Genomic DNA, 26972 nt, shown 5'->3' with positions numbered 1-26972 from the left:
AGTTATGTGCAACTCCCCTTTTCCAGATTGCATGAGAAGTAATGCCATGGTCATTCAATGTGCGTTCACCTGTGTGTAATTTGGTATGCTGATTCAAAGTCTCAATTATTATCCTGGTGCTCCTATGTTTCATTCCTAGTTCTGCACTTTGTACCTTACTTTGGCGATCCAGCTTCAGGTCTTGACAGGGTTTTAGTTCGTTTTAATCAGCTAGGCAGCAAGTTCTTAACATCCTATGTTATTTTTCAGTTATAATTTTCTAAACTGCAACTGTAGGACATAGCAAATAACCTGTTCGGCTAAATCAAAAGTTTATTTTCAAGTTAGAGAGTATTTGGTGATCATGGCTGGAAACCGATTGATATTAAGGATTACCAGTTCATTGTGGATGTACTTTTGTTTTTGTTATTTTGCTTTCTGTATTCGTGAACTGTTCAGTCTTATGTTGAACACATGAAATTTCTACCACAGCTAATTAATGTAGTGTACCAGCATATGTGGCTATATTTACTGAAGCTGTGATGATACTGTTTATGATATTCACCTTGTCGAATTTGAAATTGTCATTGGGATGCACATGACCTGGTATACTTCGGTGCAGGTATCACTGACGGGATAAAAGACTCATTTGGTCTGTCACTCATTACTTTGCTTACTAATTAAAAAAAGAAGAGAGAGGGAGTAGCAAAAGTTGTCACAGCCGTCCTAACAGACCAATGTTTTCTGATCGGCCGATCGCGAATAATCGTCTTTATCGGTACTTAGCACTTGATTAGGCCCTCCGATTCGATCGGAGCGATCAAAAACCTGATCGTCCGATTAATCGTCGATTACTCATGATTAATCGTCCGATTAGGTCTCTTTGCCGATCAACACTAAATAGGTAGATGGGCTACTTCAGTTTACTGGGCTATATTTATTTGGGCCAGGCCTATTAGGGTTTCTCTTATATACATCACCCCCACTCTTTCTTTCCTCAGTCCTTAGGACTCCTCACTCCAGTTGTGTGTGTAGCTGAGCTCCATCTCTTCCCTGCTGCGTGCATCTCACTCCCTCCTCCCTCCCCATAATTGGAGTGTTTTTTCACATGTAAGTACCACTGCTAGTTCGAAGTAAAATCAATTATGTATTTGCAATATTGCTTGCAAACCAATGTGTTGTTCATTATTTTTTATGCAGTTCCACACCAAAAAGAGGAACAGATTAGAGGACAAGAGGTTAAATAAATTGATCTATGTCAGTTACAACAAAAAGATGTCAAACAGGTTTCAAAAAATCAGAGAGCTTGGTTGCAAAGGACAGAAGAGCATGTTGGAGGTAACAGAGCAATAATCAGCCAGGGCTTAGTCACCCAGATGACTGCATTGCAATATATATATATAGGATAAGAACTGCATTGATTACATACAGCTCACTAGAGCTTTTACTAGACAGGAAAACTGCCTGGGTACCCGCACACCTCTTGAGCTACCCAAGGACTTAATGACATAGATTAGCTAAAAACTTAAAAACACTAAATGTGCCTGGGAAGCAGGGCTTACAGCTACAGTTCTCCCCCTAAGACCTGCTTCAACCCTTCTTGATCTGCTTGATGCCAATTCTGCTTCTCATATCTTCAAGCTTGGCCTTGCCCAAAGCCTTAGTGAGAATGTCTGCCAATTGATCAGCTGTAGGGATGTACTCAGTCCTGATGCTGCCTTCTTCAATACAATCCCTGATAAAATGTTGCTTAACTCTGATATGTTTGCTCCTGTCATGGAAGACAGGGTTCTTAGCAAGTGCAATTGCAGACTTGTTGTCAACCCTCAGTTCCACAGTCTCCACCTTTCTTCCCAACAGATCAGCCAACAATCTTGACAGCCACAGGGCTTGTGTTGCTGCTGAAGTCATAGCCATATATTCAGCCTCACAACTAGACAAAGCCACCACCCTCTGCTTGATAGATTGCCAGCTGACCAAGCTGTTGCCAAAGAAGAACAGACAACCTGTTGTGCTTTTGCTGGAGTCAATATCACCGGCTAGGTCTGAATCACAGTAGCCCACAAACCTAGCAGAATTTGGGGCTCTTTTGAACTGCAGACCATAGTCCAATGTTCCAGCCAAGTACCTCAGCACCCTCTTGACTGCTTGCTGGTGCTCAGTGGTCGGTTTCTCCAAGAATCTGCTCACATAGCCCACTGAGAAAGCCAAATCAGGCCTGGTATGAACCAGGTATCTCAAGCTTCCAACCAGCCTCCTATACTGAGTTGGATCCACCTCCTTGGCAGTGCTATGCTTGCTGAGCTTCAGGCGCTCTTCCATTGGTGTAGCTGCTGAATTGCAATCAGACATGCCTCCCAGTTCTAGGATTTTCTTGGCATAGTGAGTCTGCCTCATGGTGATCCCATTCTTGCCTTGCTGTACTTCAATGCCAAGGTAGAAACTGAGCAAACCCAAGTCACTCATCTCAAAGGTGGATTTCATCCTTTCCTTGAAAGCCTTTACTTCATCTTTGACTGCTCCAGTGATAATCAGATCATCAACATAGACCCCAACCAGCAACACTGAGCCCTCTGAACCTTTCCTGTAAATTGCTGCTTCATGTTTGCTCTGTTTGAACCCCATTTCCTTCAGAGTAGAGTCCAACTTAGCGTTCCACGCCCTGGGTGCCTGCTTCAGCCCATACAAAGCTTTGTGCAGACGATATACCTTGCTTTCTTCCCCAGGAATAGCAAACCCAGGTGGCTGCTGGACATATACTTCTTCCTTGAGCTCTCCATTTAGAAAAGCTGACTTGACATCCATATGATGAACAGTCCATCCTTCCTGGGCAGCTAGAGCAAGCAGCAGTCTCACTGATTCTATGCGCGCAACAGGAGCGAACACATCCTCATAATCAACACCCTCTTGCTGCACAAACCCACGAGCAACAAGCCGAGCCTTGTGCTTGATCACATCTCCTTTCTCATCTTTCTTCAGCTTGTAGACCCATTTTAGAGAAATTGGCCGATGGCCAGCTCGGGGAGACACAAGCTCCCAGGTGCCATTGCGCTCAACAGCGCGCAGCTCCTCTTTCATTGCTGCCTGCCATGCAGGATCATCTTTTGCCTCTGCATAAGAAATGGGTTCCCCAGAGTGGGTGAGGTGGAGCTCTGCGAACAAGCGCTGCGCCGGCGGCGGAACTTCCTATTCCCCGCCCAATATGCCATCTATGGTACGATAGCGCAGCTGCTCGTCGTTGTGATAAGTGTCCAGCCGTTCCTCATCATCTTCCAAGGGAGTCACGTGCTCCACTTGTGGGCTGGCTGGAGCTGGTGGTGGTGAAGGCGTTCTGGATGTCTCAGACACCTCTTCTCCTGCATCAAGCACCGATTCTGCTGCTGGAAAAGCTTCAGGTGAGGCAGAATGGGGCTGAGGAGATGAGTGTGACTGCACTGAACCTCCAGCTCCAGGGACTTCTTCCTCCCAAGGAAATTCCACCACAAAATCACTACCAGCTGCCCCAGACGTACCTGCTGCTGGTGATGTCCAATCCCAACCTCTTCCTTCATCAAAAACCACATCTCGGCTGACACGTACACGCTGAGATGCTGGATCAAAAACTCGATAGGCTTTGACTCCTTCAGCATAGCCAATAAATACTCCAGCTTCACCACGATCATCAAGTTTCCTGAGCTGAGACAAACGGCGAGTATATGCCACACAACCAAACACCTTCAGATGGCCAACAGTGGGTGCTCGGCCATGCCATGCTTCATAGGGAGTGACATCACCTAGAGCCTTGGTTGGTGACCGATTCAGAATATGCACAGCAGTCATCACTGCCTCCCCCCAAAACTTGGCTGGCATCTGGCGCTGCTTGAGTAAGGCACGTGCCATGGCCACCACGGTTTGATTTCTACGCTCCACCACGCCATTCTGCTGTGGTGAATGAGGAGCACTGTAATGCCTTTTGACTCCTTCATTGGCACAATAAGCAGCAAATTCTGCAACAGTAAACTCTCCTCCATTATCTGTGCGCAAAACTTTCAGTTTACGCCCACTCTCCACCTCTGCAGCAGCCTTCACCTTCATGATAGCATCTGCTGCAGCATCCTTAGATGACAGCAGCACTGCCCACATGAATCGTGTGGCATCATCTACAAGCAGCAGAATATAGCGATTACCTGCCGAAGTTGCTGGTGTAACTGGCCCACAGAGATCACCATGCACCAATTCAAGGTGATCCTGAGCACGATATGTTGCTGCAGCAGGAAATGATCGCCTCCTCTGTTTGGTGGTGACACAAGTGTCACACACTTGCTCAACATGATCGATCTTTGGCATCCCTCTTGCCATTTCCTCCTTGCCAAGCCTCCGCAGGGCCTCAAAATTCAGATGCCCAAAACGCTCATGCCATTTCCACGCCTCCTCATCCCTGCGCGCAGCAAGACACACTGGCTGTGCTGTCTTCATATGCAGTACATACAGCCGGTTCGCGCCACGCCTCACCTTGGCCAGTAGGCGGCCGCTGCTGCGTTCCCAAATCCGCAGTACTCCATCATCAATCACCACCTTTGAGCCATTCTCATCAAGTTGACCGAGGCTCATGATCGAGTTCTTCAATGCCGGAATGAAATAAACTCCATGAAGAACACGATGCTCACCAGTCTTTGCTTCAAAAACAATTGAGCCAACGCCCTTGATTTCCACCTTGGACGCGTCCCCGAACCGAACCGTGCCTTGAACGTCCGTGTTCAGGTCTGAAAACAGGTCACGCTGCCCAGTCATGTGGTGTGTTGCGCCTGAATCAAGGTACCAGCCGCCAGCCATCTCTTCATCATCTGCTCCCAGATAAGCACGCGCACGTGGCTCAAAGAACTCAACGCGCTGTGCTGTATAGTTGAGCTCCGGCGTGCTCTGTTCCATCTCAATGAAGCCGTGAGACAGAAACAGAGCTGCATCTTCCTCACACTCAGCAAACTGGGCACGCCCTTCATGTCCTCCTTGCTGCCCAGCTTGGTTACCGCCGCCACGGCCTCCTCCACGGTTTCCGCCACCGCGTCCACCACGATTTCCTCCCCCGTCGCCGCGCTCTGTTCCATCACGGCGCGGCTGGGGACATTCACGCGCCCAATGCCCTTCCTGATGGCAGTTGAGGCACGTGTTGGGGCCAACACGGCCGGCGCCATTGCCTTCTCCACGTCCGCCGCCACGGCCAGCACCTCTGCCCCGTCCGCGTCCACCTCCGCGGCTGCGTCCTCCGCCACCGCCGCGCTGGTTCTTGAAACCAGAACTGCCAGCTTCTTCTGCGCCTTTCTTCTCCTTCCTCAAACGCGCACGCCACTGCTCCTCAGTGTACAGCAGCTTGCCGTTGATGGACACCGGCTCTGTCACAGCTTGCGCTTCACGGTCATCCACCGCCTTGAGCCTTCCTGTCACCTCTTCAAGCGTGAGCGCCTCGAAGTCGAGGAACTGCTCAATGGCGACGACGATCTGCGCGTACTTGGTCGGCACCGTGCGCAGAAACTTTTCCACGACACGCGCCTCATCGATGTCCCTGTCTCCATGAAGCACCAGCTGCTGGTGCAGAGTTGACAGCCGCAGGGCAAAATCCTCCACCGGCTCGCCAGGCTTGACGTCAATGTTCTCCCACTCCCGACGCAGTCGCTGCAACGTCGCTCGGCGGACCCTGTCCACACCGATACGAGTCGCAGCGATGGCATCCCATGCCTCTTTTGCCGTCGCCTTGTCGAGGAGCAGGAGCCCCAACTCCTTGGGCACAGCAGCGACGATCACCTCCAGAGCTCGCCTGTCGTCGCGAAACTGCACTGGGCCTCCTTCGACAGCTTCCCAGAGGTCGCGCGCCTGCATCCTGAGCTTCATCGTCTGGCTCCACTCATAATAATTGGTCTTGTCCAGCATTGGCCATGATGTGCCGCTGCCGGAATCGCGGTAGACCACCCTGCCATGCGGCGACTCATAGCGACCACCGCCACGACGCCTTCGGTCACGCAGTGGTGACTGCGAACGGCGCCTGTCCCGCGGCGGAGTCCATGGCCGCCGGTTCCTCCGGTCCTCCTCTTCTTCTTCCTCCTCCTCCTCCTCATCTCCCTTCTCTGCTGCTATCTCCGCCCGCAGCTCCTGCGCTGTCCTGGCCGCCGCCTCCGCGGCTGCTGCAGCCTGCTGTGCCGCCTCGACAGCCAGCGCCGCCGCCTCCTCTGCTGCCTTCAGGCGCGCAGCCCTGCCAGAGGGGTCGCCCAGCTCGCCCTCAGTGGCTCCCTTGGTCTTCCTAGCCCGGCGCTCAGAGGAGGTTGACGTCATGGAGAAGATGAGAAGGTGAGAAGGTGTCTAACCTATTCTCTGATACCAATTGTTGGAGGTAACAGAGCAATAATCAGCCAGGGCTTAGTCACCCAGATGACTGCATTGCAATATATATATATAGGATAAGAACTGCATTGATTACATACAGCTCACTAGAGCTTTTACTAGACAGGAAAACTGCCTGGGTACCCGCACACCTCTTGAGCTACCCAAGGACTTAATGACATAGATTAGCTAAAAACTTAAAAACACTAAATGTGCCTGGGAAGCAGGGCTTACAGCTACAGAGCAACCCTCTCACGCTAGATGAATTTTAGTGGGATAATGAATGGGTGGATGAGAATTGTGAGGAATCGACTTGGGCTGCTGTTGATGAAGCTATTGGTGCATCTGAGAATCTACAAGGCGCAACTTGCCTAGGGCTGCTGCTGCTCGTGCAGCACCCTCTGTCAGCCAGATGTATACCAGGAAGCGTCCAAGGACTGCTGCAGCTACAGCTGCTGCTCCAGATAGCATTGATGATGAAGATGATGACCATGAAGCACAAGCTCAGCCAGATGCATCTAATGCTGAAGTAGGAATGGAGGTGGATGGAGACTCGGGTGGAGATGGAGGAGGAGGCTTCAATTTGGATGATGATTTGCTTATTTAGATTTAGATGGCTGCTGAATGATGATTGAATGGCAGCTAGTGTTACCTTAAAAACTTTGAATGTTGTTTGCAGTGTTTAATTATTTAGTTTGTAGTATGTACTCAGTACTCGTACTATATTAAGTAAGCTATGGACTATGCTAGTTTTCTTAATTTTTACTTTTCTGGCTGTCAGTCTGTCACACTATTCTTTTGCATCTACTTACTCAAGTTATCTATTATTCCAGCAGAAAATCAGCAAACATATGGAGGCTGGGACAAGAATATGGAGTCAGATCTCATAGGTAAGTAACCAACTAACTAGAAATATGCTCGATGTCTACTATATAAATATATAGTATATGGTATATTATATATATACCATACATATATGATATATACTTATATAGTCCTGCTATATGCTGGATGATTATATGGACAATTAGACCAATCAAAGGTCGATTAATCGTCTTGATCATCAATTAATCATCCTAATCGGTACCAGACCGATTAGGAACGATAAGCCTATCAGACAACATTGTAACTGACTCAAAATTCTTGTAGGACTAGAAAGGCGAAAGGAGGCAGCTTGATGAGTCATGCAAACATGCATAAGATTTGGCTTATGCAAACATTGGCTAACTATTGGTGCCTAAGAGGTAGGCAGGTGTAAAGTAGGCCCTATTATGTTGCTCTCAGTCCTAACATTGCTCAACATCATCAATGTGTGGATAGCTCTGCTTACCTTTTGCTTTAATCTTGCCCTGCCTTTTGTCAACATGCTCTCTTAGTTTAAGGATTCCTGTCTTCATTTGGCCATTTCATCAGTATATGTTCTGCTTTGAAGTTAAGGAATGTAGTGTTCCCTTGATTGTGTTTCTTTTGTTTCGATTTGGGATAGATTCTGGCAAGCAGTATTCTTTAATGACAGTCCGTGATCCTTGTGCTGATATTATTATATCTGATCTGTTATTGTAGTTTCAGCATTGCTAGTTATGTACATGAGGAAAACCACTGAGTTGAAAATTCAATATGATGGAATAAAGCTGATTTTGTCCATTGCTCTGCAGCTTTCTTGTTTCCAAAGATGAATAAACAAATAGAACTACATTTTCCAACTTACTCACAAAATCACAGGACAAACAGAGTTATTGCAGAGATAGACAGCTGGGTCTGTTAGATTTATCCTAGAAATTCATCTTCTGTTGTATAGTGTCCTTGACCTACCTAACTTGTGATGGAACCTTTTACACTGCTGTTTTTGTCACAATGAGCATTCATTGATACTGCACAGGATAATCAAGCTAGGAGAAATTCGAAATCCGAAGTGGTAACTAGTAGAAGAAAAGAAAGCCTGAAAACTGTTTATGCAAACATAAGGTTCAAGTCAAATAAGTGGAAATGTCACATTTTTATGATTTCTATTATTATTTAAATTTAATGTTTCTTGCAATGCATACGAGGACCCCCATCGAGCTTATTCCAGCATTGGTGGGAATGAAATTCATGCCCGCATTGATCAACCCACCTCCCCCCCTTTGTGTTGGTGAATAATTCCATGCTTGTTGTTAGATGATTTGTCACTGTAAAGACGAGTTTGTATGCATATGTAATTATAGGTTATAAAATGTACTATATAAATGATATTCCTTTTTTTGTTTGTCACAGCAAGAAAAAGATTTGCCTTTCATGCTTTCATGTTTTTACATTTTAAGTGTAGGCTACAGTGTCTTTTTATAATTTTCAAAATAAGGTCACTGCTGTAACATTTGCGTGTTCCTTGGTTGACATGAATGCATGGTATTTCTTAATAGTATATCTTAATATGGAGGCCAATTGATGATGTCCAATTTCCAGAAAAGCTTTTTTTGTCCAAGTTGGGCATTTTGAATTAATGTAAAGATATGATCTTGCATAGTTACTGCAGCTATATCTTTCAAGAGTATGGTTTTTGTGATTTGTTCAAGAAACAGGAATCACGTAGGCTTTAATTAGAAACTGTTATATATGTGAATATATACAACCAGTATAAACCACAACTAACTAAAAAATAATCGGCTGTGCCCTATAGCACCTTTCATTTTGGTCACAGCCCATGAATGTGGCTAAAGACACTGATCAGAGAAAATATTAAATGCTACATCCCAATTTTGAAGACAAATAAAATTCGAGGGAATTCTTCAATATTTATCCTTAAACAGAAATTGCTTACATTGATATTTCTGAAGGCCATAATATCAGACATATGTCATATGTACAGAAAGCCCAAGATCAAAAGAGTACAGAATTATTGGGGGACACTGAATTTACATTTGTATTTTGGGTAATCTCAAATATACCCTCAGCGTCTTGGGATTCTGCTGCTATTTTTGATGCTGATGATAACATGAAACGGAATCCTGCGTCGCTTGCACTCTTCCTCACTGAGGCGAGCTGCTGTGACTTCTTGCAGTATGCTATTGCGCCCTGAATTGGATTGTCCATCTCTGAACTTGCACTGCTGCTCCTCCTCAGCACTGGTCCAACACCAGAGTCATTTGAGCTTGGGATTGAGAAGGAGGATGAATTTGACGAAGAACATGACGATGATGAAACAGAGGATGCCTTGTTTGATGATGAGTATCGGATAATGACGCTGGAGAAGGATCTCCTATGGCCACACTCGTCCTCTTTAAACTTGCCTCCTACTGTGGTGCTATTGCTGATGGGTGAGGCTATGTACCTTTTGCTTCTGATATGGCCAAATGGGTTCTTCCTCCAGGTATTGAACTGTGCATTGGACAACTCATTTGCTCTAGGTACACCATTCTTGTCATCTGGATTCCCTCCTTTAGTAGCAAATATTGTCTTCAGATAAGCTTTTGATGCCTTGAGCTTGAGACCGAGGTTGAGGTGCCTGATGAACTTGAGCTTCTTGGACCATGGCTTCTTCTCACAGGCTGCCGCCTCCTCGGCCGCATCACTACCAGTGGATATGCACTCATGGAAGTAGTACTCTGCATTTAGCTCACCACTGGCATAACATGAGTTTGCTGCTGATACATTGCATGACTGGTATGGTGTTGCTGGGGCAGTGCTTGATGAAAGTAAGCCCTTCTCAGCTGCACTCTCAAGTAGCTTCTCAACCATCTGGATGCGTGGTGGAAGATGGAGTGGTAGCAGCTTGCCCTTGTAGAAGAGCTCATCTGCTGGTGATGCCACGGGCTCCCGCAGGTCAGGTGGAGCCAACATGTGGAATTCAAACTCTCGCGAGTGTTGTGGCGAGGCTGCCATGGCACTGTTGTAGCAGAGCAAGCTTGCGGTGGTGGTGGCCGCTTCTGATGCTGCTGGTGAGCTCAGATCCATGTCTATGTAGTCCTCTTCTTGGAGTGGTTGGTCATGGATTTGGGGACTATGTTTTGCCATTGTTCTTGCCTTGCTTTGTGTGTTTGGTGACTTGTGTCTTCTGGTTTGGGTTGGTCTTGGCAGAGGTGGTTGTGTTTTAGGAAGAGAGTGGAAGAAGTTTCGGCATGCTTTAAAGCAGAATCCCTGTAGCTAGAGAGGTTTATAAATTGGCTTATACTTCTTACGAGGGACCTATCTGTGCCCCTATGATCTGCCTTTTGTTTGCATCTAGTCCTCTTTCTGTTAGTGTCGTGGAAATGCGTATGTTGCGTTGGATTTGCGGTCATACAAGAAGGGATCGAGTTCGGAACGATGATATACGTGATAGATTAGGGGTAGCACCAATTGAAGAAAAGCTTGTCCAACACTGGTTGAGATGGTTTGGACATGTCCCAGAGGCACCGGTGCATAGTGGAATCCTAAGCCAGGATAGTAACGTGAAGAGAGGCAGAGGAAGACCGAAGTTGACTTGGTTAGAGGCAATAAAATGAGACTTGAAAGGATGGAATATACCCAAAGATTTAGCCTTGGATAGGAGTGCTTGGAAAACAGCAATTCACGTGCCAGAACCTTGATTGCTTCTGCTGGGTTTCAACTATAGCCTATCCCAACTTGTTTGGGACTTAAAGGCATTGTTGTTGTCGTCGTCGTCGTCGTTGTAATCCTCTTTCTGTCGCGGCTATATGTAATGCAGCACCGTGTTGTGAAATAACTGTTTTTCTCTATTATTGGTCTATATGGCTGCAGTGCTTTTATGTGATTAGGTTATTTTATACCTATTCCTTCCTTGGCATGCTTCTCCTCTTTTCATGACAGAACCTACTAATTTTGTTTGGATGTGTAGGGTTACATTTGCAAGGCCACCATTAAGAGCTAGGCTTACGAGGTGATCACTTTTACCGATAAATTATTTACAAAATGCCTACTGATATGTGGGCCTTCACACCACTTGGTCTGCATGTTAACTGGACAGGTGCACTTGGAAGCTTCATATTCTTTGAAGCAAGTGTTGAAAGTTGTTTTCAAATTTTTGGGTTACCTGATGATGGCTTGGGTTGAAACTTGAAATTTTAAAGGCCTTCTTGTTAAAAGAAACAAGACAGACCTTGTGGACATGAGACAATCTGACTGTGAAATATGATAAGTTTCTTGTAAAGGTAAAATATTTTGGTGATTGACCTTGTTATGTATGAGTGCTCTATTTTAAATCTAAAAGGGAGAACGCATGCCCTCAAAACATGGAGCAAGGTGCCATTTGTTTATTCAATCTTTATGTCAACCTTTGGAAGTGTGAGGGTGACATCAGGTGCAAGAGATTAGGCCCCTTGTTTAAGTTACCTGTCTAAACTGAGCGTGCGCGGCTGAGTGTTGTTTGTTTCTATGGGCGTCCTTGTTGATGCCGTTCCATTCCTGGGATCCCTTGTCTCATTGGAGTTTGGTGTAATTATTGACAACTGCGCATGCATCAGCTCTCATCGAGGCCTCTGTGCATTATAGAATGTGTCTAAACTTAAGATGTTTCTAAGTGGACTTGTTTGGGGTTTCTATCTTGTTTTCTCTTTGCGCAAATTTTTAAAGGCGTTGGTTGGTTCTACTCACTGACTCATTTCATTTTCTGTGCAGATCTACCAGGAACCTGCTGAAGCAAAAGAGCCTAAGTGTATGCACATTTCAGCAAACAAAATGTTCCTTATTTTCGTGGTAAGCTATATCTTTACATACAAATTATTAGTGACCTCATTTGCTGCAGATATTATAATATGTTTCTTATCCTGCTTTATATCCCTTGTACCCTTAGCACCAGCTAGAGCACTAAGCAACATTCCAAAAATTGCTTAAAGATATCTAAGGAATAACATCAGCCCAGCCCTAACCCAAGATATTATCATCTAACCTAACACATTGACATCTTGTAGGTCTGTATTCTTTTTCAGCTGAAAGCTAATTAGAAAAGGGGTGTCAGCTAGCTAGGTTAGGTGTGGATCAAGTGCCTAACACACTAATCGCCGAACCGAGTTTACAACCCCGAAGGGTTTAGTCCGCTGAATTGCAGGCACTGTTATGTGGTTGCCGGTGGTTGGAACTCGGAAAGCTTTTTTCCCTCTTCGTCTTGAAGACCAACGTACCAAACTTGAAAAAGAACCATGCTTTGCCACTGCAAACTTTGTAGCACTCGGGAATATTGTAGAAATAGTGCACCACGCCTGCCAAATTCCGCAATTCGTAACCATCACTCTTACTAGCTCAGTGACATGCTGCACTGACACGATTGTACGTGAAGATTCATTGCGCGTGATAGGCGACAGTGTAAAGCCTAAAAACGATTAGCTTAGGGTAGAGTAGTAGTTATCTTAAATCTTATCTTGTACAGTAGCTTAACAAGCTGCAAGGTGCTTTACCTGTATGTACTGAATTTTGTTTTCCCGTTCCAGGCCACAACTGCCACTGCCAGACACTTCGTGGTGGGAGTCCAATTCTTTTTGCGCCATACAGAGAGTCAGATTGGAAAGCAGGGCCCGGCCTCTGAAAGGTCTCAGAGCTCGAGGTATTCTTTGCCGCGTTTCCAACCCTGGAACCGAAGCACAAAGCTTCTGTTCTCGCAGCAATTCTGGGTCTCTCACTCTCTCTAGTAACTTGAGGACGGAAAGTTCGTGCTGAATTTTGACTGCTTGTCTCTCCAGGTTCTAATTATCATCAGCCTGTTTGGCAGGCTGTAAACGATCGTGGATTATTTACTACTGGCTGGTTTGACGTGAGAGAAAAATATTGTTTCAGCTTATAATCCACGATCGTATACGAGCAAGCGAACGGGCTGCATGATAACTCCGTGTTGCTTATGGCATTAAGCAGTAACCTTTGGATGATGCATCGTGCGTAACCTCCCACTAAGCAGAACGGTTCATGTGCAACGCGTCAAAAACCGGCAAGATTGCTTTGTACAGCAGACATGTTGCGATGTGACTGAGATAGTTGCATGGAAGATAACTTATTCTAGACGAATGGAACAAATGCCTCTTTTCAAGGGGGAAAACACTTATTTTTATTGGAAGTGTCAGCTATGGAGACTTATTTTATCGATGTTTTGTACAGTATGGTACACGCACCAACATCATGCTACCTGTACTGCTTCGCACTGAAGAGAAAGGATTGTGTTGCTAAAGAGTTACAGACGGCAGCGCATACGATACGAGAGAGAACAGTGGCCTTTTGTATCGGTTCAGTTTGCTCAGCTCGGACTTTTCTTCAGAACTAGCTGCGCCAAACGAATAAGGAATAAGACGACCTGTGGCTCGAGATCTAGCTTCACCGACAGCGACCATATTACAGGTCCAATCGTTATTGCATAGTGCTAAATGCACGACTCATATCAGCTATGTCTAATGTCTCTGAACGTTTTCCAGTAACTCCAGCTTCGCGATACCATGCATGGGGCAAAACTAACCGTGTCATTTGACCAGAGTCAATTGCTAGTTCTAGTTGAGTTGAGTATATATTTCCCAGCGGCGCGTCAGATAGCCAGATAGGGTTGGCGCACCTAACATTGATGAACAAAACGCAGAAGTACTTTTAATGATATATTTGGCTCGCCTACGTACATGACACCATCAGCTTTGACAATGGGACTCGAGTTTTTGAAAATGATACGCGAGATCTGAAACCCACCAGGAGGAACAACATGCTGCCGTCGGGAGATGTTCTCTGCAGACTGACCAAACACAAGACGAACTATACCCAACACAAGTTCGATGTCTGAGACTCTGGTGCGGCAGACTTGAGAGCCAGAGAAGATATATTTACGCCATGTGCCAAGACAGCGTCAAGGCGTGGTTGGGCTGGACTCGGGAACTCGCCCAACAACTCCTTCCAGGCAGAGAGGAACGTTGATTCGAGGGTGCGCCGCCGAGACATGCGTAGCTGTGTCTTGAAGACTAAACAGTGAAGAGTATATGGGTCGATACGTTCTAGAGAGGATGGATCATCTTGATGTAAAATTCCTTACCAAAGTAACAGGAAACATGGGGTTTGAAGCGTGTACAGTTCACTTGCGGCCGTTCGGCTGGGTGAAATTTCAGCCGGAATTCACTGTTCATGGCTGAAATTCATCATCTCCCAAATTCCTTAAGATTCATCTAAATTCCTCTAAGCCAACAGGGCCAATGCGAACAGGGCCAATAGCACAGAATGCACTAGTACGGGTACCAAAGACTACTACATAGAAATGGAACCAACAGTTCACCTTATCACTCCAACTTATCTGGGCCATGCGACCTCACGGCCCACTACGATGTCCCTTTCAGTAACAGGACTCAAAGCTCGATCGAATCACAGGCCCGCCGAAAAATGGAGCTTCGGACCGGGCTTATGCATCCCCAGGCCCTCCTCAAAAGCACAAGCCGGGAAGCACGGTCCATGGGCCTCGGCAGCCGAATTCGTCGGCGCTGCACGGGCGGGCACGGCCGCAGTGCCGCACCGACGCCTCTCCGACTTTTGTCAGTGGTGGGTGCGCCCTCACACCGCGCCTGAATTCCTGATCCTCTCTCTCTCTCTCTATATAGGCGCGATAACTATCACAGTTTCCGGCGCATGAGAGAGTAGTGATCTGTCTACCTGGCCCATGGGTGTTTCACCCTATTCTAGTACACGATTTTTTTTTTACCATACTATGAAGATCCAACGGCTTCCACCTCTTTTTCTACCTCCGGTCGCACCTAGCTCTCGCCCCACTACCCGGCGAGCGCTCCGCCGCCGCCACTCACCCAGCCCCCGGCGCGCGGCCCGCCTCTCCCCCAGGTTCTTCCTCTTACCCAGTTACTCCTTGCACAAATCACAAATCACTGATCACAGATCATAAGAAACAATTTTTTCTATGGAAGGACAAGGACAAAAGTTGGGGGAGAGGCTCGCCGAAACCCTAACCAGGAGAAGAAGACCTACCTCGTCGGATCCACCATGGCCGGAGCCGGATCCGCCATGGCTGGCGAGATCGCACGCGGGTGGGGACGCGGGGGCGGGTGGGGCTCGCCGAATGGTCGTCGGGATGCGAGTGGGGCTCGTCGGCGCTGGGGAGAGACAGAGGGAGGAGTGTCGGAGAGAGAGAGCAGCGTCGGGAAGAGAGAGATGCGCCCCCGCGTCAGAGTCGCGCGAGGAAGGAGCGTCGCCTCACGTTCGCTTTTTTCAGTTGGAGTCGGGTGTGGGCCCTACACTCAAAGGCATAGTAAAAAATCGTGTGCCACCGGCTCTGAAAACACACGGGTGTGCGCTAGCATTTCTGTTTTAATTATTTCTCTTCTTAAGTTTAAACAACAACTCCACGTATTAGATGTATTCACGTGAACACGTGTCGTGATCCCATGAAGACGGTGCGTAGATCTCTCCGTCTCCGGTACGTCGAATAATTTGCTTGACCGGCAGGCCGTTGTCTCTTCGTCAGCGACTCCTCGCCATTCGTCAACTATATTGTTCCTTCTGGCAGGCTAGCAGCAGTAGATTGCTGCCAAACTTCGTAGCAAGTGCGCTTGCATTTGCATCATAGACGTGTTCGCCGGCATTTTATTGGCCCGTAGCGTGCTTAGAGGCCGTGCGTACACCGTGCGATCAGGATCGAACGCTCCGACTGACACGAAGACGCCCGGCGTTGCTTTCCTGCTAAGCTTCCCGGGTCAAAGTCTCCCGCCACGGGGGGTTCACCAATCTCGAAGCAGATCCGACGGCCCATGGGCCCTCACCGGACTCCCAAAGCCCAGAAGAAAAGGGAAAAGTCTCCACCCTCGTCCCGTCCGTCCGGCTAATTCGCACACCTCCGCTCCGCCTCCCCCATCTCCAACCAGATCTCGCCGCGATGGGCCTCGCCGCCGCCGCCCGCGCGGTCCTCCTCCTCCTCGCCGTCGCCGGGGTCCTCGTACGTCCGGCGGCGGCGGAGATCAAGCAGGAGTCATTCAAGGACGACTCCCGCGGCTCCATCCTCTTCGAGAAGTTCGGCTTCGGCCTCAAAGGCACGGTGTCAGTCTCCGTCACCGGCGCCAAGGCCTCCTCCACGCTCGCTAGGCCCGAACCCACACAGCTCGGTTTCTTCCTCCTCTCCGACGAGTCGCTCTTCGAGGCCATCTACGATCAGCCGGCGCCCACGGATCTGAACCCCAACCCGGAGTCCTCCCCCACCTGCGTCCTCTCCAGCCCCTACGTCAGTACGCTCTTCACCTTCGCAGACCTCGACGACAAGGGCTACTACAACAAGACTTTCCCCATCAGCCACCCCGACGAGTACAGCCTCTTCTTCGCCAACTGCGCGCCAGAGACCAGCGTCACCATGGAGGTCCGCACCGACATGTACAACACCAACCCGGACGGCACCAAGGACTACCTCTCCGTCGGCATGGCCTCCGTCCCGGGGATCTACGCCTTCTTCGCCGTCTGCTATGTCGTGTTCCTGGCCGGTTGGCTCTACGTCACCCTCTACCGCAACCGCCTCTCCACGCACCGCATCCACCACCTCATGTCTGGTCTGCTCATCGCGCGGATGCTCTACTGCATCTCGGCGGCCGAGGACCAGCACTACATCCGCACCGCCGGGACACCGCACGGGTGGGACGTCATGTTCTACCTGTTCCAGCTCGTGAAGGGTGTCATCTTGTTCGCTGTGATTGCGCTGATTGGGACTGGGTGGTCGTTCCTGAAGCCATTCCTGCAGGACAAGGAGAAGAAGGTGCTCATGGTGGTGATCCCTCTGCAGGTTGCAGCTAACATCGCTGCTGCTGTGGTCGGCGAGACTGGGCCATTCTTGCAGGGATGGGTGACATGGAACCAGATCTTCTTGTTTGTTGATGTGGCTTGCTGCTGTGCTGTGCTCTTCCCAGTCTTGTGGTCGATGCGTTCTCTGCGGGAGTCATCCAAGACAGACGGCAAGGCAGCCAGAACCCTTGCCAAGCTTACGCTCTTCCGCCAGTTCTATGTTGTCGTGATTGGGTACTTGTACTTCACCAGGATCATTGTGTATGCCCTCAAGACAATTACTAACTACAAGTACAGATGGGTGAGTGTTGCAGCCGAGGAGGTGGTCACCATGGCATTCTACATGTTCATGTTCTACATGTTCAGGCCAGCTGAAAGGAACCAGTACTTTGCACTTGACGAGGATGATGAGGAAGCCGCAGAGATGGCGCTCCGTGAAGAGGAGTTTGAGCTCTAGACAACCACGTGGATGTCCAATGAAATGGGAATACAGCCATCTACCATTCAGTTTTGCCTCTATGTCATGTTGATCATACTATACAGATTCAGGGTTTAGCTAATATTTGTCTATGTATTGTGGTAAATCATCTCCCACTCCTTTTAGTTTTGGAAGCTGCCAATGAGACTTGTGATAACTAGATTTCTTGTGTTGCAAAAGTAAGGGGGAATTCAATCAATATTGCCATTTTGCCAAGTCTCCGTTTCAATTCTTGCTTTTTCAGTGTTCTATTTCCACTATGAATGGATGATTTTATTAGTGTGTGCGGACTGGGGATGGCATTGATAAGCATCATGTTGCCGTGACCTGTAAAGCCATATTATTGCTCGAAGCAGGTTCTGAATTTCAGATGGTTGTTGGGATTTAGACGTCCAAGCTCGAAGCAGGTTCTGAATTTCAGATGGTTGTTGGGATTTAGACGTCCAAGCGGATGCTTTTCCTGAAATCTGGCTTGCTTGCTCGTGCATCACTTTCCGGCTGCTGAGATTCATAAGAGTGGCTGGAAGCCAAACGAGCCACTCAGCCACCTACAGGCAACCACAGGTTGGAGTCACTAGTAAGTGAAAATCGGCCTGAATAAACATATTGTCAATAACTCAGCATACTTCTTGGTGTGTTCTGTATTAGCTTAAATCATCTGGGCTCGAGAAACAGGTGTGTGCGCGCGCCTGTGTGTGTGGGTTATGGACAAAGCTATTGGATGATCATCAGGTTCAGTTATAGTGTAGGCTAGTGATTTTCAGTTTTAGGTAATGTTTACCCTGTTTCTTGATACCGAGTAATTGTCTATTTGATGACCCGGGTGTTCCGATAAGTAGTTGCGGTTGTGGTGTTCCATTCTTAGCTCGGCTTTCTGAGCTTGAGCTTATTGCAGTCTTGGTACCTCAATTTGAACATCTGAGAGGACAGAAGTAGCGCAGACAGTGAACTGGCAGCGTTGATATATGTTCGGTCATCATTGCTTTGTGTTTGCCTCCTTTACCGTGAGTGCCCACGTCCGTCCACCTATTAAGCTGATTCGAAGTACAGAAATGGAGTAGCAATAGCAAGACAGCGAGGGAGCTGTGCACACATTAAACTATATTCGGTTTAGAAAAAAATCATTATTATTATAGATTAAACACAGCAATTTAAGCACTTCCTCAGTTTCCAAATTATAAGTCATTTTAGCTTTTCAACCATGAACATATAAAAATCAGAACAAATTATAATTTAGAACGAATTGCAATTTGGTTTTTGGCTTTTCTAGCTCTGTACCTATAAAAATTAAAATAAAAACAAATTATAATTTAGAACGAATTATAATTTGGAATGATGGGAGTACTATTTTAGACTAAACAAAGGTACGAACCATGTTAATTTCTCCTACATGCTTCAAATCCTACGGTGGCTAGATGTCCTCAACGAGCTCTTACAGTCTTGGGCACAGTTCGCTTGAATTTATCAGCCGACTTATCAGCTAGAATCTATAGTATTTTTCTCTTACAACAAAAACAGCTTCAGTCGGTTTATCAGCTAGCTTTAATACCAATCGAACATGCCTGAACAAATTCTATAATGCTTGCCCGGCGTCAGGGCTTGGTAATTTCCGTCTTTATTTTGGTGTCTTTCTATTTGTTCAGCCCGGCCCGTACGCACTTCCAAGAAACTGACGCCAAAACAAAACACACGGCAGCTTCCATTCATCCAGTCGATCGTGCATGCTCGAAATCCAATCTACCGTGCGCCGGCACTCCGTCCGGCCTTGCCCCGGTACCCGTCGGCCCGTCTGCCCAGCCGCCAGCCGAACGCCACCGCGTTGGACCATTTTGCCAACAGCCTGCCGGGCGCCGGCGTTCTATAGCAAAAGCGGGCGTCGTCGCGCGTCATGGACGAGTTCGGGTTCGGGTACTCTTCTCCCCTGTTGTTCGTATCGCCTAGGCGTTTGGTCCTGCACGGTTGGCTTGATGTTTCCGCCGGTTCACACACCCATCCCCTACTGGCCATGGGGTCTGTAACTGTAAGTCAGGTGGTTGGTCAACAAGATTATGAAGAGTGATCGAGTTTCCATCCCCATTCTCCAGGTCATATGGTACAAATAATGGCCAAAAAGACTGAATGTTCCTGTGCCTCAAAGCCGAGTGCCCGAGGCAGAGCAGTAGACTCCATAGTTTTCAACAATTCTGGTTACATGGAAGACCAATTGAAATCTCTAGTGGTAATATTTCTGCACATAATAGACAGATATGTATACCGACGATGGTGTGCTAGACGACTGTCGCCACATTTGTCTCTCCAGTCTCTGCCTTCACCCCTTTCAGCACACATTCACGTTTCATGTAAGTTTCAGTGGGCCTTGAGCTTTATGGATGATGTATTGAGGCAAAGCACGCACCGTCGCACCAGTTTGAGGACCTCATCAGTGATGATCACCGGAAACGCCAGGACCAAGACCAGCAGCCACTCGGTGAAGCTAAGGGCAACGATTCCAAAAGCCGACGCAAAGAACAGAATATATAGGATCAAGAAGTGTAGACCAAAGGATCGGACACCTCAATGGCCAGGAGGAGCCAAGGAGGCATAGTCAATAGGCTGCCGTCTTCAGACATCTTGGGCCAGGACAGCGTTAAACATCTCGATGGCGACCAGGACAGAATGCGAGATCGTCGTGGCCTTCGCCTTTCCCTCCGTGAAGTAGTTGCAGGGGCTGTGTTAGCACAACAGATAGCTGGAAGAAGAATTTGGAGGACTGGAAGGGGGCAGAAGAAGAACAGCAAGATACAGGAGAGCAGGGGATGATTCGCTTCGGTAAAAAAAATTGTGTTCATACGATTGATACACTCTCTTACTCTCTCCAGGTTTTATGGTCTGTGCTAGCAAGCACGTTTACCCACTCTGAACCCATCACACATCTTGGGCCGCTTAGCTCTGGGCTTTGCTCTTGTCCCGTTTGCTTCAGATTGTTGCCCATCAGGCAGCGGAATGGTGAGGTGGGCGTCCAAGGTCCAACGAGAACACGCGGTCCCCTGCCGTGTACGGTTGATAGAGCCCAATGACCTGCTCATCAGACAAGAATTCTGGTCTAGCCACCGCCCACCGGATGTGTTGTATTCTTTACACTAGTGAAATGTTAGTAAGCGAACTTAACAAGATAAGCCTTCCAAGCGTGTGGTTGGGAGTAGAAAATACTCAGAAAAGGAGATGAGTCCTGCTCCTGCATTCAGTTGACACACCCAGCTGCACGGCCCATCCAACCTGCACTGCATCCTTTAACATCAGGCAGCCGTCTTTTCGTCGTCCAATCCAATCAATCAACACTCCAAAACTCTTTGCAAATCACTTGTATATTTAGGTATATAAGCAACATGGTTCTCCATTCATACATAAAAGAAAAACAAGTTTTAGTGAAATTTTCGATAGAAATAAGCTGTTTTGGATTAAGTGGTATGTTTGCTGTCATAGGCAACTAGTATTATATGCTGTTTGTTTCATGTTGCCTTTCTTTTGTTGAACTCTGTAAGAGTAAGACCTTGGTGGCTGATTTTTCAATATAGTACTAGCATGCAACAGCCAGTTACAAAGTATACGTAGGTACGCAATTTTTTATATATACTTGTCAAGTCACACTCACGGACGATCGGTCTGGTGAGAGTTTGTTGAGCGATCGTTGACCTGCACGGCAAGGCGACCTAGGCATCGTATGCATGCATGCATTACAATAGCCGTGCCTGGTCTCAAAGAGAAATTTCCAAGGCGAGAGCACAGGAAAAGAGTTTCCAGATGCAGCAAGGTCCTGCCGTCTCGCCAGTTTGGTTTGGTGTGGTGCAGCTCATCTAATAAATTCTATAAGCCTCGGCCGTCCACGCCGTGTTGCCGATCGCATTCAGGGCAGGGGCAGGGCATGCGCTCTGCTTGCTTTCCATTAGAAATTCGTTTGCCCAACAAGCAACGACCTCTGCAGAGAGGTTGAGAGCACGGAAACGCATCGTGCATGTAGTAGGTTCTTGTTGCTGCACTGCAACCGGCGGCCGGCCTCCAATACGATATCGGACCACGTCAAATCTCTCGCGAACTTGATGTAGCTGCGTTGCAGAAGGAACACGGAGATTAAAGTAGTAGCAGAGCGAATCAGGAGTCACGACTCACAAGCACATGTACTAATACTCACTAATTAATGGCCCACAAGTACCGGTATGACCCTCTGGATATGATGCACCTAACTGTAACCAACCCCTTCACACGATCACACACGGGTTAATGTCTAACTCCATCTGTGTTTCCATGTGGTACTACCAACAAAAAAAAACTTTATCTACGAGTATCACATGAAAGAACACCATTGTGGATGAGAAGATCGAATAGTTACGGGACGGCTTGTTCTTCCTCGTTATGGAGATGTCTACCTCCCACTCAGTGTTTCAGAGGCTGGGAACATCCGATTTTTTTACACATCTTCTTCCTCCTCCTGCTGCCCGCCGTCCTCCGTCGCCCGCCGCCCCCGCCGTGGCACGGTAGGGTCTCGCTGGAGCCTCGACGAGACCCTACCGCGCCCACGGCGGCCTCCTTCTCCTTCGCCCACCACCGCCATCTTCTCCAACTCTGGCGAGCTTGCCGCCGCCATCTTCTCCAACTTCGGCGAAACTCCCCTGGCCCGGCCGCCGCTACAACCGTCAGGGCCCCTAAACCACTTGACCACCATCCCCACCGACTGCCCTGCTTGCCTCCCCACGGCCGGCCCCTTCAATAGCCGCCATAGTTGGAGAAGAAAGAGGGGGAGAGGCTCGCCGGAACCCTAGCCACCACCGGAGTTGGGGAAGACGGCGAGAGCGGGCACTCCAAATCCATGGCGGGCTCAGGAGCTGGGGAAGAATCTGATGGACTCCAAATCGAGTGTTGGATTGCTTCAAAACACTCGGTTGTGGTATAGCATTTCTGGAACTTTAACGGGGGTTTTGCTTCGCTCGTCACAGAAAGATGGAAGCTGGATGCTTTTTTTTTTTGCACCTACTAGAACGAGAGCTTCCAAACACCGAAACACAATTTCACCTAATAAAGGGCAAGGGGCTAGAGAACCACCAGAACAGAACAGAGCCCATGGTTCTTCTGAGAACTGAAGACAGCTGAAGCAGCAAAACTACAAAACGGCAGTTACTTTTTATAATCTTTCGACTTCGGACACATAAAAAAGAACAAAAAGCTAGTGGATCCAAGCATATGTATACTTGCAAAACCACTTATTTCTATCATCAAATCACCAGAAAAAAGAAGAATGCAAAAATAAAGAAAAAAAGAACATGAACAATCACCACCTAATTAACTATGTCTTCCTTCAATTCACCTCCTTCTGCACGCTTACTTTGTCCCCATGGGCCATGCCCAGCGCCCAGCGAGCTTCGACCACTCCGACCATTCAAATGTACACAACGGCGCGCGCCTGCGGCAGGTCCCTACCGTGGCGCGATCACCTCCTCTTGTTCTTGCTGCCGAGCACGAGGCTGAAGTAGAAGAGGATCCGGAAGAGGAAACCCCAAGCCATGGTCACGAGCAGGCACTCCCACTTGCCGAGCTGCGTCACCGCCACCTCATGCAGGACGCCGCGCCCCGTGACGACGCACGTGTCGGCGCCGATCCCGACCCCGAGCGCCGAGCTGATGGACGCGAGCACCCGGGCCTTCACCGCGTCCGGCAGCACCGCCAGCGGGGAGTTGTCGAAGATCTGCGCGCCCCGCACGAAGCACTCGCCGCTGCGGGCGAACTCGTTCTGCAGCACGCCCTCGAACGGGTACTTGATCAGCGACAGGTAGTGGAACCAGATCCAGTATGCCGGGATCCTGTCCCGGTTGATGAAGAAGCCACTGAAGAGCAGGAAGTAGGCGAGGATGGCCACCACCACGGTGTAGCCGATCATCACGTGCGGTATCACGCCGGAGAGGAACGTGACGAAGCCGCTGCCGGCCCAGAACGACGCCAGGATGGCCAGCGTGTAGAAGGCGAACCCGGGCACGCCGCCCGCGAGGCCGACGGCGAAGAAGGTGGTGAAGGCGAAGGCGAGGGAGAGCACCACGAGTGGCGGGAAGGAGACGATGGTGTTGGAGAGCACGTAGGAGGCGCGCCGGTACGCGCCGTAGGCCGTCTCGCGCAGGAACACGTAGCGCTCATTGAGGAACACCGGCAGCGCGTCGGCGCAGGTGTAGAACATGGTGGACATGGCGAACGCGAAGAAGCCCAGCCGCTCCTGCGCTCCCTTGGGAGACTGGTCCAGCCGGAAGAAGACGGTGGCGAGGATCGCGCCCGTGACCACCACGGCTGCGAGGCGTATCAGGAATAGCTCGGGCATGCGACGCATGTTGATCGCTGACCGCTTCGTCAGCACCTTTATCTCCACCCAGAACGGGTTGGCGTAGGTGTGCACGGACGCGGCCTCTCCGGCCACGTCCGAGCCCGACACCAGCTTCCCGCGCGAAATGCTCGCGCTGATGGCCTCCTTGAGCGACATCGTCGTTGGCGCCACCAACGAAGACTGATCAGCGGCCGCCGAACCTTGTTGTCCAGGGCTCCGCGCGTGCATCTGCTGCCACGCGCGGTGGAAGTCGACGAGCGGCTTGGTCCCCGTGGGCGACGACTCGAATTCGCGGATCAGGTCGAGCGCGAACTCGGCGCGGTTCTCGTCGTCGGGCACCGGGAAGCCAAACTCGGCGAAGTAGGACGGAAGCGCGGAAGGCAGCCCGCTGAAGACTGTCCGGCCACCGGAGAGGAGGATGAGGCGGTCGAGGAGGCCGAGGATGCGCTGGCTCGGCTGGTGGATGGACGTGATGACAATGCTGCCGCTCTCCGCGATGCGGCGAAGCACCTTGACCACCATGAACGCGGAGGTGGAGTCGAGCCCCGACGTGGGCTCGTCGAGGAACAGGAGGATCGGGTCGTGGATGATGTCAGTGCCGATGGACACCCTGCGGCGCTCTCCTCCGGACACCCCGCGGTGGCCCTCGTCGCCGATGATGGTGTTGGCCGCGGCGCGAAGGCCGAGCTGGTCGATGAGCGCCTGCACGCGCGCGCGCTTCTTGGCCGGGGACAGCGCCCGCGGCAGGCGGAACTCGGCGGCGAAGGAGAGCGTCTCGGTGACGGTGAGCATGGGGAACAGCAGGTCGTCCTGCATGACGTACGCGGAGATGGACTTGAGGACGGTGCCCGTGAGCGGCTCCCCGTTGAGCGTGACGGCGCCCTTGAGCGCGTCGCGGGAGATGCGGTTGGCGAGCGCGTCGATGAGCGTGGACTTGCCGGAGCCGCTGGCGCCCATGACGGCCAGGATCTCGCCCTCCCTCGCCTCCCCGGAGACGCCGTCCAGCAGCGCCCTGGTGCGCGGCGCGTGCGCGTCGGGCGCCGCGGCAGCGGCGGTGACGCGGTCGGAGCGGCGCTGCAGGGGCAGGCCGGCGGGCCCGCGCCCGCGCTGCTTGGCGCGGACGCTGTAGGTCAGGCTGCTGAACGCCAGGCGGAAGTGCACGGTCCGCCCGATGATGGCCGTCGCTCCCGCACCGTTGACGGCGCCGGCGCCTCCCGCCACCGCGTCAAGTCCAGGCGTGGTGGGGAGCGGCAGCGAGAACACGGACGGGGAGCCGTCGTCGTCCGCGGCGGCCGCCGGGTCGACGGTGGCGGCGCCGACGAGGCGGAGCATCTCGGCGAGGGACGGGTTCCGGCCCCTCTCCCGCACGGGCGGGGGCGGCGCCGGGGGCGAGGCTAGGAACGGGAGACGGTCCTGCACGGCGGGCGCCATTGCATGCAAGCACGCAGACGCAGCGCAGACTCGATCGATAAGCCTTGGCGTACGTACGTGCTGTGCTGCTGCACTGGCGCAAAAGCGAGCGAGCCGAGCTTAAGTAAGGGTGCGGGTGCGGGTCCAGTACCAGTACGTGGTCCGGCCCGTCCGCGGAAAGTGTGGCTTTCATGCTATCTCGAACGACGAGACTCACTTATTTTTTATTTGACAGCTCTACAGAAAAAAGATTCAATACATATTTAGCATCTTCTTCAATAACAAAACCTAAAAGAGAATTCTTTCTGCAAACCGATTTTCAGGAGAAAGGATGCCCATATTTAGGTTGTGTCTCTCAGGTAAGCCAAAATAGGTCTCCCGTATAGATACTCTATTAGAGGTTGATTTTAGACGTCTTATTACCCATTTTAAATTTGGGTGTCCATATGAGTTCCTCGTTAAGACCATGTCAGGACTGGACGAGGAGAAGGCCGATGGGAGTGTGGGGGGTCTGCGGGATGGTTACGACTTGGCGAGGCGTGGAGCTCAAGGTTAAACGCTGGTGGATTGGCTGCTTGGGGTGTTGTTGTCACGGAGAACGGCGCACGGTGTGGTCGTGGTGCGCGGGTCGTACGGACGTGTGGGCTGAGGTGGAAGGAAACGGAGAGGGGGCGATGCGGCCGGGGTGGGGGTGCAGGGCTGATGGTGTAGGAGACGGGATGGTGGCCAACGCGCGGGGTGGTGCCGCTGCCGCCGGGGAGTGCCATGGTCAGCGACTCAGCGGGGACCGGGGAGAGTTACGGGGGGGAAAGCCGGGAAGGGGAGGGTGGGTTAGCTGGCTTCCACGTCGAATCGGTGCGATTTAGGTTGGGTGGGTGACGAGATGCGGAGGATTTAGGAAGGAAACGGCAACTTGGATGCATTGGGTACCAGTATATGTATATTCTTTTGGGATCTTCTGCGGGGTGCAAGTACTCTACACGTTCCTGTTTTAAGCATGCAGAAAAAAAAGCCTTGGTTCGGTGGCTTGTGTTAAAACAGCATCCAATGTTTAAAATATGTAGCCTTGGCAGAGTTGCGCCGTACAGTTAGTTCGTCTAGATCTTCTTGGCTTGGTTAACTTAACATATCGCATAGGCTATGATCACTGTCAATGTTCTAGAGCGTGTTGATATGAAAAAGCGATAGGAAGCAAATGGAACGTTAGGTTCAACATCTGATGACCGCATCTCGATGTTTGAATGTCAGTAAATAATCCTTTACGACGAAACAAACAGGCTAAAAAAAAAAACCCAAGAAGGTGCTAGACTGCCATTGATTATTTTATTTAATTTTTTAAAAAAATAGTAGTGCTACTTATGACAGCAGGTCAGCAGCTGCAGTATATGGGGCGGCCGGCCCGTGTGCCTTGATGGTAAACCAATTTGGTTACGATGTTAGAACATTTCGCTGCATCAAATACATCCATCTCAGTTGTTACCCTATACATGTCGTGCAAGCAGCCAAGAACTTGCTGTGACAAAGATTCTAAAACGAATGCCCTCTACTGCACCGCGCATATAATGAACTTTCCAGGGTTGGTACGTCCCGTATGGCCGTATAAATGCATAGGCTTCGTTCCCAGTACGTATCACTCACAAGTCGCAGCACCCCCACAGGCCACATGGATACGCGCAGCAAGCTTATACAAGTAGCGGTAAAGCCTATAAAAGCGCA

At 49.7% G+C, this 26972-nt stretch overlaps 3 protein-coding genes and 1 long non-coding RNA gene across 4 annotated transcripts; 2 read left to right on the top strand and 2 right to left on the bottom strand.

Moving 5' to 3' along the window:
• The first annotated feature begins 6589 nt into the window (after positions 1-6589).
• On the top strand, positions 6590-14396 carry LOC136450704 (uncharacterized). Its single transcript, XR_010758401.1, has 4 exons — positions 6590-7220; positions 7480-8295; positions 11923-12000; positions 12732-14396. It is a non-coding gene; the product is annotated as an uncharacterized lncRNA (long non-coding RNA).
• LOC136450703 (probable membrane-associated kinase regulator 4) lies at positions 8289-10874 on the bottom strand. Its single transcript, XM_066451282.1, has one exon. It carries the CDS (start codon positions 10318-10320, stop codon positions 9187-9189), a length of 1134 nt encoding a protein of 377 aa, XP_066307379.1. The 5' UTR covers positions 10321-10874; the 3' UTR covers positions 8289-9186.
• Positions 14397-15447: 1051 nt separating the features above from the next.
• Positions 15448-17722, top strand: LOC136453509 (protein CANDIDATE G-PROTEIN COUPLED RECEPTOR 7-like). The gene has a single exon (XM_066454072.1). It carries the CDS (start codon positions 16139-16141, stop codon positions 17483-17485), a length of 1347 nt encoding a protein of 448 aa, XP_066310169.1. The 5' UTR covers positions 15448-16138; the 3' UTR covers positions 17486-17722.
• Positions 17723-22638: 4916 nt separating this feature from the next.
• LOC136453508 (ABC transporter G family member 16-like) lies at positions 22639-25325 on the bottom strand. Its single transcript, XM_066454071.1, has one exon. It carries the CDS (start codon positions 25275-25277, stop codon positions 22968-22970), a length of 2310 nt encoding a protein of 769 aa, XP_066310168.1. The 5' UTR covers positions 25278-25325; the 3' UTR covers positions 22639-22967.
• Between the last annotated feature and the right edge of the window lie 1647 nt (positions 25326-26972).

Source organism: Miscanthus floridulus, chromosome 5 (genome assembly GCF_019320115.1).
Source record: "Miscanthus floridulus cultivar M001 chromosome 5, ASM1932011v1, whole genome shotgun sequence".
NCBI classification, from domain to species: Eukaryota; Viridiplantae; Streptophyta; class Magnoliopsida; order Poales; family Poaceae; genus Miscanthus; species Miscanthus floridulus.
Note: the sequence above shows the minus strand (reverse complement) of the source record. Positions and strands in the feature narration are given on the sequence as shown.